Source organism: Saimiri boliviensis, chromosome 2 (assembly GCF_048565385.1).
Source record: "Saimiri boliviensis isolate mSaiBol1 chromosome 2, mSaiBol1.pri, whole genome shotgun sequence".
In the NCBI taxonomy this organism is placed as follows: Eukaryota; Metazoa; Chordata; class Mammalia; order Primates; family Cebidae; genus Saimiri; species Saimiri boliviensis.
The window spans coordinates 141,382,827-141,397,258 of record NC_133450.1 but is presented as its reverse complement, the minus strand read 5'-3'; the positions used below and the strand labels follow the sequence as shown (position 1 = coordinate 141,397,258).

At 52.6% G+C, this 14,432-nt stretch overlaps 1 protein-coding gene across 1 annotated transcript; it reads right to left on the bottom strand.

Annotated features, from left to right (window-relative positions):
- Positions 1-226: 226 nt before the first annotated feature.
- Positions 227-12,210, bottom strand: REXO4 (REX4 homolog, 3'-5' exonuclease). The gene is made up of 8 exons (XM_039461228.2): positions 11,830-12,210; positions 9,507-9,853; positions 7,636-7,779; positions 7,157-7,350; positions 5,311-5,399; positions 2,686-2,760; positions 1,931-2,005; positions 227-1,203 (listed from the first exon to the last, which is right to left on the bottom strand). Exons 1-8 carry the CDS (start codon positions 12,052-12,054, stop codon positions 1,084-1,086), a joined length of 1,269 nt encoding a protein of 422 aa, XP_039317162.1. The 5' UTR covers positions 12,055-12,210; the 3' UTR covers positions 227-1,083.
- Between the last annotated feature and the right edge of the window lie 2,222 nt (positions 12,211-14,432).

Sequence of the window (14,432 nt, the reverse complement as noted above, 5' to 3'; positions counted from 1 at the left end):
CGGGCCCGGCATGCGCACCTCACACTTCTCTCAGGGGACTAATAAAGAGGCCCAAGGCCAGTTTCCACTATAATCATCTCTGGCAAAAGTCTGTGACTGACCAGTGGCATACTTAATTCTGCAGTCTCTGTAAACCTCGCCCCTGGCTGGGTCAGGGGGCAGCAGTCCGGACATGGCAGTCCTTCCAGACCATTCTAGATGACAGATGACACTGAGCCTCCACAGGCTCCATTCAAAGTAAACATCTGCATTTATTTTAAATCACATCCCCGGCGTCTGCACCTTTTCTGTCCTGCTGTCAGGCGCCCCAGTAATGCCCTGGACTCCGTCTCCTTGTCAGTGCCACTGGCTGTTCCTGACTCTAGTTCCTGGGAAGGCTCTAACTGGAGCCTAGCCAAGAAAGCCACCGGCTGTGCCACCTAGCTTCTCCAGCTGAAACGGCCCACAGTCAGCCTATCTGCCGGCCTGCAGGAACAACCGCGGTCACTGTGCCCAGGCAATGGAGCCGCATGACCTTGTGCTATGGGGAGAAGCCTCTGCTGGGTGACCTGCCAGCCATCCCTGGGCCAATGGCCACAGGACACCCCTAATGTGACAACTGCTGTACTGGCCAGCTGTATCTCAGGAGCTGCCTGCAGACACCTGTTGTGGGTTCCTCAAGTCCGGCTGATCTTGTTATGTCCCCTAAGACAAAGGAGGAAATGTGGCTCCCCAAGAGGAAGGTGCTGAGCACCCGGGGTGAGTCACCAAAGATGCGTGGTGCTGGCATAGTACAGGCTGGCGACCCACACGTCCCATCCCTGCCTCGCCTTGGGGTCAGCAGTCAGTAAAGGGTGGCCAGGTGTGCCCACGGCAGTCCCTGCTGCCCACATCCTGGCTTCCACCATCTGGCCCCAAACACACATGGACAGTAAGACCAGGTCTCAGACCACAAAGTCAAGAGGGAGGAGCATGCTCTCAGCAGCACCCACACCATGCCCTTCTGTGTGATTCTGAAGTTGCCACTCTGGGGAGATGTGATCCGTCCCTGTGACTGGTCACACTGCCTCTGTAGGAGAGTGGAAGCAGCAGAGGGCAGGGCTGCTAGGCATTGTCACTGCAGTGGTCTGGAGCGCTCAGCAGGGGATGCCTGTCTCGGGCCATGCTCTCCCACTCCTTCTTCACCATGATGTACAGTCTCATTGCTGCCTGGGCATCCTCAATCTAGACGACAAGAAACATCCCAGCAGGTGACAAGGCACAGCCACAGCCCACAGTCAGCCCTGCAATGACCAAGCCCAGCCACTCTGCTAGGGATGTGCTGAGTGAGACGTGGACCTGGCTGCCAGATGTCCCCAGGACGGGGAGGGAGGACACACAAGAAGCAGAGGGAGCAATGACCTGATGGTCCCCACATTTCTGTGACTCAGACACTCCTCCCAGAAGAAAGGGAAACCCCAAGAGGAGAAGCAACAAGCACGCGGCCTTTTTAGGTCTCTGAATGCAGGGTGATGGCAGGCTTGGTGCTGGGCACAGGGGCACAAGGACCACGCAGACGGGCAAAAACCGTCCAAAGGCTGAGGCCACGCTGCAGGTGGCGACTGCTCCACCGAGGCAGGGCTGGCTGCTGGCAGGACTAGTCAGGGCGGGGTGGGGGCGGGGGTGGGGCAGGGGCAGGGGAAGAAGAGCTTTGTAATTATCTGGCGACTTTTTCTCCAAATAACGAGAATGTGGTAGTTCTTTTGTGTTGTGTGAATTGGGTAAATGTGCATATTCAGAATTTGATCAAAATTCCGTAACTCTGCTCTGCCATTTTTTTGGGGGACCAACAGCCTCATAGGAAAAGCAGGTGCCCAGGCCCCACCTCCCCCACATCTGCGTCAGGTGGCTTACGCCTGGTTCCAGGTGAAAAACAGCCCCAAACCCCGAGGACTCCCCAGGACACACTCACCGAACAGTGCTCCGCCTGCTGGATCCGGATCCCCAGGATCTTCTCTGAAAGTAGTCTCAGAGATGGCCTTCCACTCTGCAAAGGGGGAGGAGGCGGGTGGGGGCCTCTGCAGTCTCTGCCTACACAGGGTCACCCCACCAACCAGGGAGGGGTTGGCTACTGAACTGCCACCCAACTGACCTACAGTTTGCCTCTCAGCAGAGGCGCTCGTGACACTTAGGGTGGCAGCTACAAGCTGCAACCTCTTTTTTTAGCATGATGGGCTGGTGATATACCCCTATCAGCCAATAAAGGGAGAGGGCCAGGGGAGGATCACTTGAGCCAGGAGTTTAAGACCAGCCAGGGCAACACAGCAAGATCCTATCGCTACAAAAAAATACAAAAATTAGCCAGGGGTAGTGGCATATGCCTGCAGTCTGAGACACTTGGGAGGCTAAGGTGGGAGGACTGCTTGAGCCTGGGAGGCAGCGGTTAGAGTGAGCTGAGATCGTGCCATTGCACTCCTCCAGCCTGGGTGACAGAGCAAGACGCTGTCTCAAAAAAAAAAAAAGATGGCTCTGCTCTTGGCCCCTCTGGAGCAGATACTCCTTAGTCGGCAGCCCTGTTTCAGAGGTTAGAGTGGAAATATGCAATCATTTTTAAGGCCAATAATTAGCAAAACTCTATTGTAAGGCAGCCACCAGTGACCAGAAACGACAGTAAAGTCGCCAGCAAAACAGAAACACGGTATCTTGAGACACCCTCATTTTAAGTACCTTTACTTGACTCTTGAAAGGTTTATACTTCTGTGTGTCCCGAATCTTCTTTTTTGGATGATCAAGAAACAGTACCTAGAAAAAGAAAATACAATGATCATTATTTTCATTTTCGGTTTGTAGCAGAACACCCCACTTTTTTGCAAGTAACATCTTTTTTTTTTTTTTTTTTTTTTGGAGACAGAGTCTTCTCTGTCACCCAGACAAGTGCAATGGCTCTATCTTGGCTCACTGCAACCTCTGCCTCCTGGGTTTGATTCTCCTGCCTCAGCCTCCTGAGTAGTTACAAGCGCCTGCCACCATGCCCAGCTAACTTTTGTATTTTTTAGTAGAGATGGGGTTTCACCATGTTGGCCAGGCTGGTCTCGAACTCATAACCTGAGGTGATTCACCCGTCCTGGCCTCCCAAAGTGCTGGGATTACAGGATTGAGCCACCATGCCTGGCCTGCAAGTAACATCTTGTAGGGAATCCAAGTACATCACACACACACAGAAATGAGGCATTGACATAAATTTAGACTCTAGAAGGAGATTTATCACACTGATGTAAGCTGATGCCCAATAGAGAGACAATAAAAACAAAATCTTGAAATCAAGGAAGCAGGAGAAATACAGTCAACAATTAACCAGCAACCAACTTATTCCTATATACTTGTATTTTGAGTTGCTTCTGCACATCAGGAAATTGGAAATAACACATTTTTAACAGCTCATCTCGCAATCTCAGCATGCAATCTTTTTTTTTTCCCCTTTTTTTTGATAAGGTCTCACTCTGTCACCAGGGTTGCAGTGCTATGAGGTAATCATGGCTCATTGCAGCCTTCACCTCCTGGGCTCAACTGATCCTCCTAACCCAGCCTCCTGAGTAGCTGGGATTACAGGCACACACCACCACACCTGGCTAATTTTTAAAGTTTTTATCGAGATGGAGTCTCCCTATGTTGCTCAGGCTAGTCTCCAACTCCTGGCCTCAAGCAATCCTCCAGCCTCAGCCTCCCAAAGAGCTGGGATTTCAGGCATAAGCCACTGTGCATGATCCTTAGCATCGACTTCAAGAAAGACTTAAACGTGAGTTGCACAAGTTACCAGGGATGGAACCAGAGTTAGGAGGGAAGGACAAGTTACCACAGCGGCAGTCTTTAAGGGGATACAAAACAAGCACACAGAAGAGGACATTGCCCGGGTGGTTCTCATCTCAGTCTTACCCTCTATAAACAAGCGCGAACACCTCCAGCACCTGTACTGAACTTGAGACATCTCGGCGGTGCCGTCACACCGCAGCACCTGTACTGAACCCGAGATCTCGGCGGTGCCGTCACGCCCCGGCTCCTGTACTGAACCCGAGATCTCGGCGGTGCCGTCACGCCCCGGCTCCTGTACTGAACCCGAGATCTCGGCGGTGCCGTCACGCCCCGGCTCCTGTACTGAACCCGAGATCTCGGCGGTGCCGTCACGCCCCGGCATCTGTACTGAACCCGAGATCTCGGCGGTGCCGTCACGCCCCGGCATCTGTACTGAACCCGAGATCTCGGCGGTGCCGTCACGCCCCGGCATCTGTACTGAACCCGAGATCTCGGCGGTGCCGTCACGCCCCGGCATCTGTACTGAACCCGAGATCTCGGCGGTGCCGTCACGCCCCGGCATCTGTACTGAACCCGAGATCTCGGTGGTGCCGTCACGCTCCGGCATCTGTACTGAACCCGAGACGTCTCTATTGTGCCCTCACCGGAGCAACACAGCAAAAACTGCCCTGGGCATTAGCATCTCTGCCACTTTCTTCTGAATGGCTTCAAGTTCCTCACGCCCCAAATGCCTCAAGATGGTGGGCAGAGGGGAGAACTTTGGAAGTGTCTCTTCTGTCTAGCAGACTGGCCTCCCCACTGTTCCCACTGCATCCCTTAAACCAACCACCTGGGCATTTGCCCATGAACTCAAAGTGACTCCACCCTGTTCTCCGTAAATATACCGCCAGCTGCCACTCGTGCTCTCTCTGCTTGACTTTTTGTTCCTGCCTCGGGAGATCGAGGGATGGAGGGCTGCCCTCCTGACCCACGGTGCTTTCCCTGCCCAGGGTCTGTACATGTCTTTGAACTTGTTTCCCACAGTGGTGGTGCCTGAATTTGCAGCTTGCATCTGAAGAACCAGGGTCTGCCCCAGGCGGGGTTCTCCTGGGGAAGCCAGGAAGAAGGCAGGCTCCCAGGGCCAGGGTGCTCAGGCAGGTGTGACCTGAACACGGGCCACAGGGCATCTGCCAGGAAAAACTAGTTTCCGGGGGGGGGGGGGGGGACCCTGGTCACGGATGGGACAACTGGGCATGAGGCCTTCCTTTAGTTAAAAGAGGTTATCAGCCACTGTCATTTCTCATTAGGGTGGGGATGCCAGCTGCTCTGGTATGGGAATGCCAGTTTCGCTTGTGGCTCTCAAAACAAGAGCCTCGCATGGCTCCTAAAACACAGTAAGAACTCGGCATGTGGTATCTCATGTTATTACTAAAGTATTCCCAACACAGGGCACAAACCCAAATATTTTTTTAAAACTCCACAACACAGACAGCACAAGGCCATAAGTGTAATACACAGGGTTGAGGGGGGTGCAGGCCAAGTCCCCAGGAGGGAGCCCAGTACCTTTAGATCGTTATGTACAGCGTGCCCCACTAGAACTCTGCCCTTCAGCATCTCTGCCACTTCCTTCTGAACAACTTCAAGCCCTTCTCCTGGAAAATAACACAAAGAAGTGGTTTTTTGCAACACGCACATCGCCATCATTCTCTGAGGCAGTCCCGCTCCCACCCCTGGTAACACCTAAGACAAATGGTCAGGCCTGCAATGCCACCTGTGGAGGGGTGACTCGAAGCCACGACACCCACCTCCCTGTACACCTGGGATAAGTGCCCTGTGGGCCCCTGGCAGGGTTGGCTGCAAGGCCCACCTCCGAGGAGAGGAAGAAAGTGCTCCGAACAGTCTGCAAAGGGGGCTCATGGTGGAGGAGAGCATATGCCGAGCAGCACTGAGAACTTCTAGAGCCGCCTGGCAGCACAGTTCTGCTATTCAACATCATCACTACAAATCAGGGCTTGCGCCTGACAGTTTTCCAAATGGAAATAAAAACAAGACCGCCTCCACAACATCGGGGAAGCCCTGGGCTCTAGAGGCAGCCTGCCTGCTGTTGGGGACCACCCCACCTGCAACCCCACTTGCACCTCACGACTCTGCTCACGAACAGGGATGATTAGACCAAGGGTGGCCCGAGCCAAGAGGGACCAGCTTCCTTTCCAGGAACCAGACCCAGAGAGGCTGTCCAGTGTGCCATTCTGAGGAGTGGCAGGGCCGCCCTGGTGGCTGCATGCATCAGCGAAGCGGACTAAGGCAGTGTGCAAAGACCAGAAGGGCACAGAAAAGAGACCACATGGCCTCGATCCCTAAGGGTCTCCAGAGTCTTCAGGTCCCCGGCCTTGAGGCCATCCTGGAATGCCCTCTCTTCTCATCCCAGACACAGTCTCAGCCTCCAGCTGGATCTGGCATTGCATCACCTTCATGGCCCTACACTCTGTTCTCAATGCCACAGCCAGAGGGAACCTCCCAGAACCTAAGCCAGACCAGGCCTCTCAGTGCTCATAACCTTCCCAGGGATTCCCAAGATCCTCACTAGGGTCCGTGAGATCCCATGATCTAACCCCCTTTTAACCACCTTCCTCCTATCCCACTCTTCACCCCTGCCGGCCTCCTTCCAGGGCCTCTAACACACTCCACCTCAGCCCCTACTGCCACGAAATACAAAGCAATTCAAGAACTCTCCTGGTCACCCGTGGGACGCTGGAGCTATTTTAAAAAATATTTTTAGAAGGCTGGGCACAGTGGCTCATGCCTGTAATTCCAGCACTTTGGGAGGCTGAGGCGGGCAAATCACCTGAGGTTGGGCGTTCAAGACCAGCCTGACCACCATGGAGAACCCTGTCTCTACTAATACAAAATTAGCCCGGCATGGTGGCACATGCCTATAATCCCAGCTACTGGGGAGGCTGAGGCAGGAGAATCGCTTGAACCCACAAGGCAGAGGTTATGGTGAGCCAAGATCAGACCACTGCACTCCAGCCTGGGCAACAAGAGTGAAACTCCATGTCAAAAACATATACACATATATATTAGACATGAGCTCTCGCTATTTTGTCCAGGCTGGACTTGAACTCCTGGGTTCAAGCAATCCTCCCTCCTCAGCCTCCTGAGTAGCTGGGACTACAGGTGTGAGCCACCGTGCCTGGCTACCAGCCTGGTCTTGAGGTCAGTGGACAGGAGGCGCTGAAGCATAAAAGCCATCTAAGGATGCCTTTTGTATTTTGAAACCCATCACCCCAGAAGACAAGACGCATCGAAACTAGCTCCAGTGAGTGGTCCCAGACAGCAAAGAGAACAAAACGGAGAAAATGAACCCCGTTACTACCGTTTCTAAGCTCCTGAGCTGCAGATGACGTACCCTGCTTGAGGTTCTCAGGCCGAATCCCACTGACCGCTGTCCTATAGTCCGTCACGGGCTCGGTCGGCTTGATGTATTTGTCATAAACGCACTTCCCATACTGGTTCACGATGGACACACGGGCGGCCACGCTCTCCTCCCCCTTGGGGCCCACGCCCACCATCTCACAGTCCAAGGCTAAGGCTCTCGTCAGGCTGAAGGGTAACCAAAGGCTCCAGTTTAATAAACACAGCAGGACCCAGGGCTCCAGTTCAGAGCCCCAGGGATCCACGGAATAAGTGTTGGCAGAGAAAGGCTCTCTGTCCCTCACTCATTTGCACCCGCATGTTGAGCTCTGTGCGGTCCTGGTTCTTGGCAGGATCCTGGGAGGTGCTTGCCCCATTCACCTGGAGGCGAGGAAAGTATCCTGCTCCTTGAAGAAGCCCTACCCGCTACACCTAAGCATCCACAACAGCCTCCGCTCCCCGAGCCCCGCATACCCGCCGAAGGCCTGCTCTTTCACGAGGCTGAGGCTGCCGCTGCCGCTGCTCAGACCCAGCCTTTTCCTCGCTATCTTGGCTGCCTCTGGACCTATGGCAGCTTCGATATCCACCGGGTCCACGTCGTCAAACCAGATGTCTTCCCTAAAAGGCGAAGATGACACGGTGATGACCAGAAGACGCCAGTGCAACTGGTGGGGTGGGGCTGTGGCGCTGACAGTGCAGGTGAGTGGAGCGAGGGCACAGTCTGCCCCTCCCACAGGCTAGCCCCAGACACCCTGGATGCTGGCCCTGCTGCTTCTACTATTTTTATCATCTTGGCATTTTCCTTTTTTTTTTTTTTTTGAGATGGAGTCTCGCTGGGTCACCCAACCTGGAGTGCAGTGGTGCAATCTCGGCTCACTGCAACCTTCACCTCCCAGGTTCAAGAGATTCTCCTGCCTCAAGTCTCCCTAGTAGCTGGGATTACAGGCGCCCACTACCATGCCTGGCTAATTTTTTCTATTTTTAGTAGAGATGGAGTTTTGCCATGTTGGCCAGGCTGGTCTTGAGCTCAAGTGATCCGCCCGCCTCAGCCTCCCAAAGAGCTGGGATTACAGGCGTGAGCCACTGCCCAGCCTGATCTCTTTTCAATTAGAAAATACACTCATTATCCAAGATTTAGGGACACAGACAAATGCAAATATAAGACAGAAACATATAACCCGCCACCCAGGGGTAATGAGTGCAAACATTTTAATTATGAAAGCAGCAGGTTCATCATCAAACAATTAGGAAACGGAAACACAGACACAATCAACCCCTGTAAGCTGGAAACAGAACGCCCTGCCCTCCACACTCAGATGCTCACACAGGTACAGGATACCTGCTACGGAGTGTGTCTCTTGGGCTAAGGCTAAATGTCATTTCCTTAGAAAAACCCTTCCCGGCCCCACTTGTCCCATGCTCCCAAAACCTTCTCCTCGCTGGATTTATCCTGACCACACTCATGCAACAATGGCAGTCTAGTCTGTCCACCGCACTTGACAATAAGCCTCAAGAGGGAGCAGCAGGCACGCCTCGATGGACTCTCTCTCTCAGAGAGCCTGTCCAGCACAATGCGGGGAGGCCCCCAAACAGCTCATTGCTCAGTTGTCAGCGATTGTGTCCTCAATACCCAGGCGACACGAAGCCAGCTGTGACTCATGAACACATCACCTCCAGCTGAACCATTCACACATGGCCACTGACTCCTGGTCCACCCCACATGGGTGGCCAGCACAGGATTTATCTTTTTGTTTTTTTGAGAGTCTCACTCTGACGCCCGGGCTGGAGACGGCAGTGTAATTAATCATGGCTCACTGCAGCCTCCACCTCTTAGGATCAAGTGATCCTCCCACCTTGGCCTCCCGAGTAGCTGGGACCACAGGCAACAGCCACCACTCCTGGCTCCATCACAGGGTTGAGTAATCACCAGGCACTGAGCCAAGAGTGCCAACATCACGAGCTCCTTGTGCTGCCAACATGATGACAACAGGCACAGAGGATGTCGGAAACCTGCCCCAAACCACCCAACTGGCGAGAAAGCAGGGACAGGTCTCATACCCAGGTCTATCTGGCTTCCGCACACTTTCCTCTACATGCGGACTTGCACCCACTAAATGCTGAGCTCTGTTCAACCCTTGGAAGATGCAGCTGTGGCTATGAAACAGGCCCTGCCTTATCATGCCCACGCTCTAGGGAAAACAAGGAACAGTTAGGAAACAAAGGAACAGATGATATCAGGGTAAGGTGACAGAGAGAATGCAGTGAGGCCCCCAGCCTCCGCAAGGAGAGGGGCCTTGGTGAAGTTGCTGGGCCTCAGTCTCAGTGGTGAGGCTGCCCACACTTACTCGGTGGGTGGGGCTGGGTCTGCCTCCTTAGCTTTCCGCTTCTTATGCTTGATGTCCCCTCGTTCTGGACCAGTGTCACCAGTTGTCCTTTCCTTGGTTCCTTTCTTACTGTGCTCTGCTCCGCTGGCCTTGGTGTGAGGTACTAGCGCCTTCTTGTCCACAGTGGACCCTGAAGGGCCAGAGCCCCCGCTGGCCTCGGGGTCTTTTCCTGCCAGCATCTCCTCTCCATTCACCTGAGGCGAGGTCTCTTTTTTGTTTTGCTGGATAATTTTGGGCTTCTTTTTGGAACTCATCTGAGAGATGACAAGAGGCTTTTCTGGGGCCTGAGATTTTTGTTTCAGCAGCCACTGGGACCCAAGATAAAATACATGTTATATTTGAATGTGGAAATTACACACAGCAAATCGAAAAAACTTATGTATGTATATACACACACACATACACCAATCACATATATACAATTTCCATCCACATCACTGAAATTCATTTTCAAACAGTTTGGAAAAAGCTTTTTCATTCTCTTGAGTCACTTGTGGTGAAATGTTGTTCTTTGCTTATCTTATTATAATGCATACTTTTTTTTTTTTTTTTTTACCTGAGACAGAGTCTCGCTCTGTTGCCGGGCTGGAGTGCAGTGGCATGATCCTGGCTCACTGCAACCTCTGCCTCATGGGTTCAAGCGATTCTCCTGCCTCTGCTTCCCAAGTAGCTGGGACTACAGGTGTGCGCCACCATGCCCAGCTAATTTTTGTGTTTTTTAGTAGAGATGGGTTTTCACTGTGTTGGCCAGGACGGTCTTGATCTCTTGACCTTGTAATCCACCCGCCTTGGCCTCCCAAAGTGCTGGGATTATAGGCGTGAGCCACTACACCCAGCAGAGAGCTAGCAGAATGAGCTGGTAAAGTGAGAATGTACTCATCACTGAGAGGAGGGCATAAAGTCATTCATGAGGGATCGGCCCTCATGACCTAATACCTCTTAAGGGCCCCATCTCCAACACTGGGGATCACATTTCTTAAAAAAAAAAAACAAAAAAAAACTATTTTTAATTTTTATTTAGAGACAGACTCTCACCATGTTGCCCAAGCTGGTCTTGAACTCTTGAGCTCAAGTGATCCTCCGGCCTGGGCCTCCCAAAATGCTGGGATTACAGGCGTGGGCTACTTGGGAGGCCGAGGCAAGAGACTCTCTGGAGCCCAGGAGTTCCAGGCAGCAGTGAGCTATGATTCTATCAGTAGCTAACTCCAAGGGATGTGGTAATAATCTATGAATGATGCACGTGAAAGAGTGTCTGGCAGAGAGCAAGCAACCTCTACAGAAGTGCCGGCCACTTGGGAGACAGCAGGTACACCACAGCCTTAAAAGCATGGACTCAACCCGACTGGTTCCCAGCTGCGACGTCAAATGATCTATTTAACCTTTTCAAGCCCACATCCTCATCTGCACAATAGATATGATAAAGTATCCACTTCACAGCGTTATTCTGGGGCTTGCAAGAGAACACAGGACAGACTGCACATTTTAGGAGCTCAATTAGTATTTACTTCTAGACCATAAGCATTGCTAGAACCCTCCCTATCATATATCTGCTATTTGCTTTTCGAGTCTGCCCAGGGATCTGCTCCCTGTCTTGCTACACAGATCAACGTGTTCTTTATTTTTCTGAGACAGAGTCTTGCTCTGTCGCCCAGGCTGGAATGCAGTGGTGCATTCTCTGCTCACTGCACCTCCTCCTCCCGGGTGCAAGCGATTCTCCTGCCTCAGCCTCCCGAGTAGCTGAGACTACAGGTTTGCATCACCACGTCCAGCTAATTTTTTAGTATTTTTAGTAAAGACGGGGTTTTACCACGTTGGCCAGGCTGGTCTTGCACTCCTGACCTCAGGTGGTCTGCCTGTCTCGGCCTCCCAAAGTGCTGAGATTACAGGTGTGAGCCACCCCGCCCGGCCACCAGGGTGTTCTTTTCACTGTCCCTGGGTGGTTCGTCTGGCTTTTAAGCTAAATCTCCCTTTGTAAAATCCATTCTAGTTAGTTCATTATGCAAAAGGTACAGGGGTTTATCTTTGGTTTTTTTTGGACTTGCAATAATTCTTTCATCAATTTCTTTCATGCCAACAAGTTCGAGACCTCCCTCAACAGGGTCTCAAAGGCACATCCTCTGTGCCTTTTCTTGTGAAAGGCTGTTTACAATATTTCGATTCAAGTGTGCCTCCACAGGTCCTTTCGGGGGCCACCCAAGTCTTTCCCTCCGTCGCGTTCTGCGGGATGGAGCCGCGCAGCGCGCGTGGCCTCCCCCGGCTCCGCCCAGGCCCCTTCAAGCCTCACCTCTTGCAGAGCCTTCCAGTTTTGAGAAAAGTCTTCCGGTGCCTTTGGAGGGCGGACCACAACCCCTGGGCCGCTCCTCGGCCTCTTGCTTCCCTCCTGCGCCTTGCTCTTCCAAAATCCTTTTTTCTTCTTGTTTTTCTTCCGAGTGAGCGTCTTCACAGGACCCGGCTTAGGCACGGGGCTGCTCGGGGCGCGCTTGGAGGTGGGGACCTTCGCCTTCACCATCCTGCTGCGGTCCAGCGTCTGGACCGGCGGCCACCCGAGACCTTGGCCTCCTCCCCGGCCCTGCGCCCCCGCAGCACCAGCGCCTGCCCAGACCAGGGACGCACTCGCCGCAGGGACCCGGCCCGGGAAATGACCCCGGAAGAGACCCCGCACGCGTTCCCGCACGCCTCGGCGCGCATGCTCCAGTCCCTGGAAGTGCTAGTCTCTCCGCCACCGGCTGGAAACCCGGGCCGCCGCATCTGGTTCCGTGCAGCCTGGGCAGTTCGCCTGGACGGGAATCGGGCCTCCTCTCTGGCGAGCGGCGTCCTGAGTCGGTGACCTCGGGTTTGGTTGGGGCAAGCCCAGGACCTCCCCGAGATCCGGGACGGGAATAAGTGCGGACGCCGGAAGGGAACTGGGGAACCGCTGTGGGTGTAGCACCCGGCGGGGCAGCAGGGCGCGCGGACGCTGAGCGGTCGGGCTGGTAAGACCCGGGCTCGGTCTCTGCACTGCGTCCTGGACTCCCCGGCCTTTCCCGCCTTCGGCTGCTCCACGCTCAACCCCACAGCGGCTCATCGTCCATAAACAGTGGGGAAACTGAGGCCCCGGGACCGGGACGAGTTCCCGTCAGTTCACTCAACCTGGTTTTACCCAGAGCCACGGGACTGCCAAGGCCTTCCAGCAAGATCTGATAACAATACGCCACTACCGGTTATCATTATACAAATGAGTGCATATTATTTTTTATAACGACAACGATGGTAACTAGCACGCCATGCTCGGTCCTGACAATACCTCGATAAACACCACCGGTCAGACCTCCACAAGCCTGAAGCTTACGTTTGAATCTGGGAAGTGGGAAAGAAAACGGGCTCAGCGGAGCCTGAGTGCGAGGTCCGAAAAAACGTGTCAGGCCCAGAGGGGTGATCGTGAGGCTTCCGTCACGCCAGCCGCACCAACGTTTAAAGCCACTTAGATTTTTCTTTCCTTCCCTGTGGTTTCCAGACCAGCTAAGAAATTTCCTAAAATGGTACCACAAGTTACAGGGTATGACCCTCACCTGGAATTTATGATACAAAGAACGTTGTCTGCTCCCTACATGGCTTATGTTATTTTAATGAAACAATATCAATTCTTGGTAAACAATTTAGGAACTGCCCACTAACTTCCTTTTTTCCCTTTAAAAACCCACTTGTGGCTGGGGACAGTGGCTTATGCCTGTAATCCCAGCACTTTGGGAGGCCGAAGCAGGAGTATTGCTTGAGCCCAGGAGTTCAAGACCAGCCTGGGCAATGTAGGGAGACCACCCTGCAACCTGACTCTACCAAATAAATAAATAAATACATAAATTAGCTGGGCATGGCGGCGCATGCTTGTGGTGCCACGTACTGGGGAGGTAGAGGCTGCAGTGAGCCATGATCATGACACTGCACTCCAGCCTGGGCGACAGAGTGAGACCCCATCTCAAAAAAATAAAAAATAAAAACCCACTTGTAACTGATGCTACTCAGAGCATATATTCAAGGCAGCTGGAGCCTATGACTCCTAGGCTGTAATCCTCAACCATGGCTCAAATAAGTTATCTATTTATATTAATTTTGCCTTGGTTTCTTCCTTTAGGTTGACAGGGGCCTACAGGGAAACACAGATAATAAGTGAATAAATCGAGATAATTTTGGATAGTACAGACTACATTGAAGATGATAAAATGAGATGTTGTAGAGATTGACTGGTAGTGGAATTGTCAGACAAAACACAGGACACCCAGTTCTACAGGAGTTTTAGATGAATGTAATTTTTGGTATAAGCATATCTCATGCAAAATTTGCAATATTTGGGACATAGTTGTGCTAAAATTTATCTGTTACTTATCTGAAATTCTAATTCAACTTGGTGTCCTGATTTTTATTTTCTAAATGTGGCAACCATAAATGGGAGGCCACTTAGACAGGGTCATGAGGGATTCCTGCTGGAGGAAGCGATGTCCAAGCTGAAGCTTCAATGTGAAGACGGGGCGGGGGTCAGAGAGAACAGCAAAGCATTTGATGAATTGGAGGAATGGAAAGAAGGCTGGTGTGGCTAAAACTCTGTGAGCAAGGGGGAAAGTGTTGGAGATGCAGGCAGAGGGTGGGCAGGGGCCAGATCACAGATTTGAGAGCCTTGTTGGTTTCAGGAAGGACATTTCATTCCAAGAGCAAAGGGAAGCGGTTGTTTTTAAGCTAGGGAGTGATGCAATCTGATTTATGTTTTAGAAAGATTACTGAAGCTTCTTCATGAAAATTAGGATTCGGGGGGGAGGGGTGGCAGGGAGAAAGAGAGACAGCAGGGAGACCAGGTATGAGACTGATAGATTCCTGTGCCAGCCGCAGTGCGGCTTAGATTAGGGCGATGTGTCAGTT